Consider the following 4,808-nt stretch of genomic DNA (forward strand, 5'->3'; position numbering starts at 1 on the left):
CGGGGAGGAGCGGCCGCCACACGGGGCTGGGCCGGGCTCCCAAATCCCGGCACCGACCTTGCCCCGGGCTCCGGACCCTGCCCCGAACACCGACTCCTCCCCAGGTACCGAAACCCTGACAGCGAACCCTTCACCGCACACCGAGCCCTTGCGGCGCATGCTGCGAATACGCAGCACATCCTTTAATCACAGAATGGTTTGGGTGGGAAGGGATCTCAGAGATCATCCAGTTCCAACCCCATGCCATGTGCAGGGACCCCTTCTGCTATTCCTTCCCAATATCCCGTCCAACCCCGCCCTCTGGCAGTGGGAAGCCATTCCCTGTATCCTGTCCCTCCAGGCCCTCATCCCAAGTCCCTCTCCAGCCCTCCTGGAGCCCTTTAGGCTCTGGAAGGGGCTCTGAGGCCTCCCTGGGTCTTTTTCAGGCGAACACCCCCAGCAGTCCCAGCCTGGCTCCAGAGCAGAGGGGCTTTAACCCTTGGAGCATCTTTGTGGCCTCCTCTGGGCTCTCTCCAGCACCTCCACATCCTTGTGATGTTGTGGGCCCAGAGCTGGAGGCAGCTCTGCAGGTGGAGTCTCATGAGGGTGGAATAGAGGGGGACCATCAGCTGCTGGACCCTGCCTGGCAGAGGGGACAGGGGTGGCAGAACTGGTACCAGAAGGGTTTGTCTGTAACTGCAGCCAGCAGTGACCCAGCACTGCCTCCATCACACGGCAGCTGCAGCACTCACAGCTCCCACCTCGCTCCCAGCTACACCCTGCTCAGCCAGGCAGAAATCACACTGGAATAAAGAATTATCCTGCCTCCATCAGTTTGTCTTTGAGGCGTATCGTTTGGAGGGAAGGAGGGTGGTGAAAGATGTCTGCAGACATGATTTTTTTGTTAGTTGAGTTGTGCACATTCCAGCTCTCGCTGACGGCAAAGGGAGCACCCGCGGCCTCACCTGCGAGCTGCAGGAACCTGCCCAGGCAATCGTTTGGTACTCCCACGTACAGATGTGTTCTGGCAGGCAAGCACAGCTGGGTGTAGCTTCACTGACTTGGCAGCTCTCCCCCTTCTTTCCTCTGGGCATTTTTATGAGTTTTAGTGGTTTTCTTGCCCTGGTTCAAAACTGAGTCTGCTTGTCCATGACAGCCCATCAGGTCAGGATGGAGAGGGATCAACGTCCTGCACAACTCACCAGGAGCAAAGGAGAAGCAGCAGCCTCAGGCTCGACCTTGTGACCAACCCTTTTGCTGTTCTGGAAGGAAGCACTAGGTTAGGTTTTGATGCTGGATTTCTTGGGAGAGCCATTTTTTTAAAAGACAAATCCAGTTCAGCAATCAAGAAGGTCTCAATGCCAAATGATGTCTCACCTGCTCTGTTACACAGCTCTGGACTGGACCAGAATAGTTTTAAAATAAAGATTACTAGGTCAGTCTACAAGAAACTAATACAAAGATAAGAGGAAAAGACCAGTATTAAATTCTCTACATTAGATCTAGGCTAAGGCTGCAGGAATTTTGTGGATCAGCTGCTGCTTTCCCCCACCACAACACAAACGCACACTGAAAATAAACACAAAACCAGGCTTTGTTCATTTTACAAAAATAGCTCTTATGAGATTTAATGCCTGTCTCCATTTTACAGATGTTCCAGACAAAAATCAACCTCCGTATTGTATATATAAGAACAGAACTTGTGACAAGCTGGAACATCCTCTCTGAGCTTGAGTGAGTGTAGAAGGTCACCTGGGTAAAACCTGCCTTTAGCTTGTTCAAAACATCTGTGGTAACGTCAAGTGTTCCCAATAATGATCCAGAAAAACAAAAAGACATAAACCCCAGACTTCACAACAGAAACAGAGATTCCTTACAGAACAGCTAAGGAATATCTGGTTAGGTAATTAAAAAATGCACCAATGTTTTCAGGAACTATTAAGCAAAAATGGCTACTATAGAGTTATATAAGGGAGCACCTACAGGTTGAATCTCTTCTGCTTTATTAGGAAGCTAAAAAAGACAGAAGAGAACCTTATCCTGGCGAGGTTATTTTCATTACCTGGAAGTTCTGCAACCACAGGCAAAACAAGGCGAGTATTTTCCCCTCTGAGAGGCAAGCAGGCTGCATTTTGAGGCTTCTTATTTTACAATTCGCCCTCCCAGACAAGATTTCCAAAGCAAATCCTAAAACTGTCTCAAGTTAAGATTATAAATAAATAAAGAGGAGTGACAGGACTCCCATGGGATATCCTGACTTATGCTACAGCAGAAAATAGTCTCTTAAATCTGAGCACAAAGTGGTTTGAAATAATTTACATGTGATCCATACCCTGTGACGTGCCTCTTATTTTTGGTTCTTGTTCTCTCAGGCATTGAGGAGATTTATGTGGGATTTCAGTGAGATTAACCATATGCACTCCCAGGAGTTCTGGATGTTGTCACAGGCCTGCCAAGCAACCTAAAGGTGAGGCCTGCTGCCACAGCATGATGCTTAATGAGGACAGGATGGGATTTTAATTAATTTAGCTGATTCTTTGAGCGTTGCTGTGTTTTAGTCTTGAGTGTGCACGTCTAGATTGAGAGCTGAGTTCCTGGGGACACAGCAGCACTGTGGATTAGCACTTATTAGTCCAGTCTCACAGCAAGTAGAAAAGACTCAAGTCACTCTTCAAGTTGGTTTGAGGACCAGGAGAATAGTGATGAAGCCTCACTATCCACCTAAAGCACAAGCTGCAGGCTCAGCAGAGGTAACCAGGGGTCCCTGCCCTTCTCTGAAGGCAGCAGGGAGGTTGGGCACCCTTTAATTCCGGCACTCTGAGGACGTCGGGCTGCGAACTGTTGACATCAGGTGGGACTTGTAGGTCTTGCTCAGGCCGGTCATCCAGAACTTGAGAAGTTTGACATTGTCCTCCTCTGCAGCTCCCAGAATGCTCAGCAGCTTTTGGGTATCCTCCTTGGGTCTGCTGTCCACTTTAGTGAACTTAAAGAGGACTTTCACTTTACTGCAGGAACAAGAGATTGCTGTCATTATCAAATGGACTCACACACCATCAAACAGGGAACAAGGAGGAGCTGGAGCTTCTCTTGGCACCTACTGCAACTAAATGTTAATAAAAGCTCCAACCAGTGTTTCATTGAAACTATTCTCATGCTTTGATGAAGAAGGGTGATTAGTTAGGGAGATGACTCATTTTCAGTAATAATGGGCATATTTCTAGTTTGGATTTTCATTCTAGCAGAAAGTAGAACAATTAATTGTGACAGCTGGGAGACACATCCAGTGCCCATCTGCCTTCAGGTAAATTCACAAAGTCATCATGTGCCATGAATTACTCACATGACTGACTGGCCTTCCTTTACAGCTACCTGCACCTCTGAAATGCAGAGCCTGAAGGCAGAACCTGGGCATGTGTTTGGGTGTCAGCTGTGCTGGGGTATGGCCACACTGACAGGCACAGAGGGATCTGCACGTTTAATCCTCCTAACCTGGGTGAGGCAGGCAGGTGTTGTCATGCAGGTAACCTACAGATGTGTGAACTGAAGCATAAAGGTTAAGAACTGCTGAAAGCCAAAAAGAGAGTTAGGACTAGAGTAGGAAATTCTTAACTCCTGACTTAATTTGTTCCTGTACATCCAACTGAGCTTCAGCAGAAGTCACCTGACTGAAGTGTGTCCTGCACTCTGCTGTTGCTGTTCCAGGAGCAGTGCCAAAGCTGCTCCTCTGAAAGCAAGGGAGCTGTACTTACTTCATCCACTCCTCCTTCAGGCAAACAAGGCACTGATCCACAACATCCACAGAGAGGTTCTGGTTGGTCAGGGCAGCTTCGATCTTGTTCAAGATTGTTGGGCCAACTGCAGGAGCAGAAAAAGGGGGAAGGGTGAGAAAGAGGACACACAAGGTAAAGGTTATTGCTTACACCTTTACTACAAATAATTGCTAACTATATCACCCAGTGGCCTGCTGGGATTTCATTTCCATGGAAGAGCAGCTAAAGGTCATCCCATTAGAAAAACATCTGCTCTAAGAAGCCACATGGAATTTAGTGAAGGACCCTGGGACAGGTTCAGGGGCTTTTGTTTTCTCTTCAGACCCACTTTTAAACTCCTGCCTAGCTTTTGTTGTGCCCTTTAAAAACACAAGGTTATGAAAAGACCTTCATGGTTCTTTGTATTATATACAAACATATATACAAAAATATAAACACCCAACTATTTAATGTTCCTCTTGTTAAGGGCAGTTCCAGGGTACTTAGTGAAAAAATAAACCAGCAACAAACCCAAGGCATTCCTGGACCACTTTTTGGAAATCCCTAGGAGACTTTTTTCCCAGCAGTCCATGGCCTAGTAAGTTTGATGCTGTGGTGGAGAAAAGACCTTGCAGTGACTATTTTTGTGCAGAAGCTTCTGGACATGCCACAGATTGGATGGAAAATAAACTGGTGTATTTATACATGTGGGATCAACAACAGGAAGAGCACTGTGCAGAGAGCAAGTCTCTGCTTTGCATCTCTGTCTTCAGGGACCAAGAGGAAGGATGAGCCATCTGCTGTGTCTTTTGAGACACTCAGTGAGGCAAATTCATCTAAATTAAGACTTCCCAGAAAAGACAAGACTGATGGACCTGACTCAAATCACCTCTAGGTGCAAGTGTTCAACTGCTGGAAGGAAGTAGCTAAAATTAAATAGAAAAGTCTGGGTATTTCTCTATCAGTCATATCTGGCTACCAAATGGAACATGGAAAACCAGTGATGTCATGGTCCTTACAAGTTAGTCTTACTCAAAACAAACACACGAGTATCCCAGGATTGAAAGTGTTCACTGTGTG

At 47.0% G+C, this 4,808-nt stretch overlaps 1 protein-coding gene across 2 annotated transcripts in view; it reads right to left on the bottom strand.

Annotated features, from left to right (window-relative positions):
- Window positions 1-1,572: 1,572 nt before the first annotated feature.
- Window positions 1,573-4,808, bottom strand: part of FLCN (folliculin) — a 10,027-nt gene continuing 6,791 nt past the window's right edge. For both annotated transcript variants that reach the window (XM_031061110.1, XM_005425935.3), the window contains exons 10-11: window positions 3,729-3,834; window positions 1,573-2,984 (exon numbers count right to left, since the gene is read on the bottom strand). In XM_031061110.1, the coding sequence (XP_030916970.1) occupies window positions 2,783-2,984; window positions 3,729-3,834 (308 nt within the window). In that variant the 3' untranslated portion in view covers window positions 1,573-2,782. The remainder of the gene's footprint in view (window positions 2,985-3,728; window positions 3,835-4,808) is intronic.

The sequence above is a fragment of the Geospiza fortis genome, unplaced genomic scaffold (genome assembly GCF_000277835.1).
Source record: "Geospiza fortis unplaced genomic scaffold, GeoFor_1.0 scaffold213, whole genome shotgun sequence".
NCBI lineage: Eukaryota > Metazoa > Chordata > Aves > Passeriformes > Thraupidae > Geospiza > Geospiza fortis.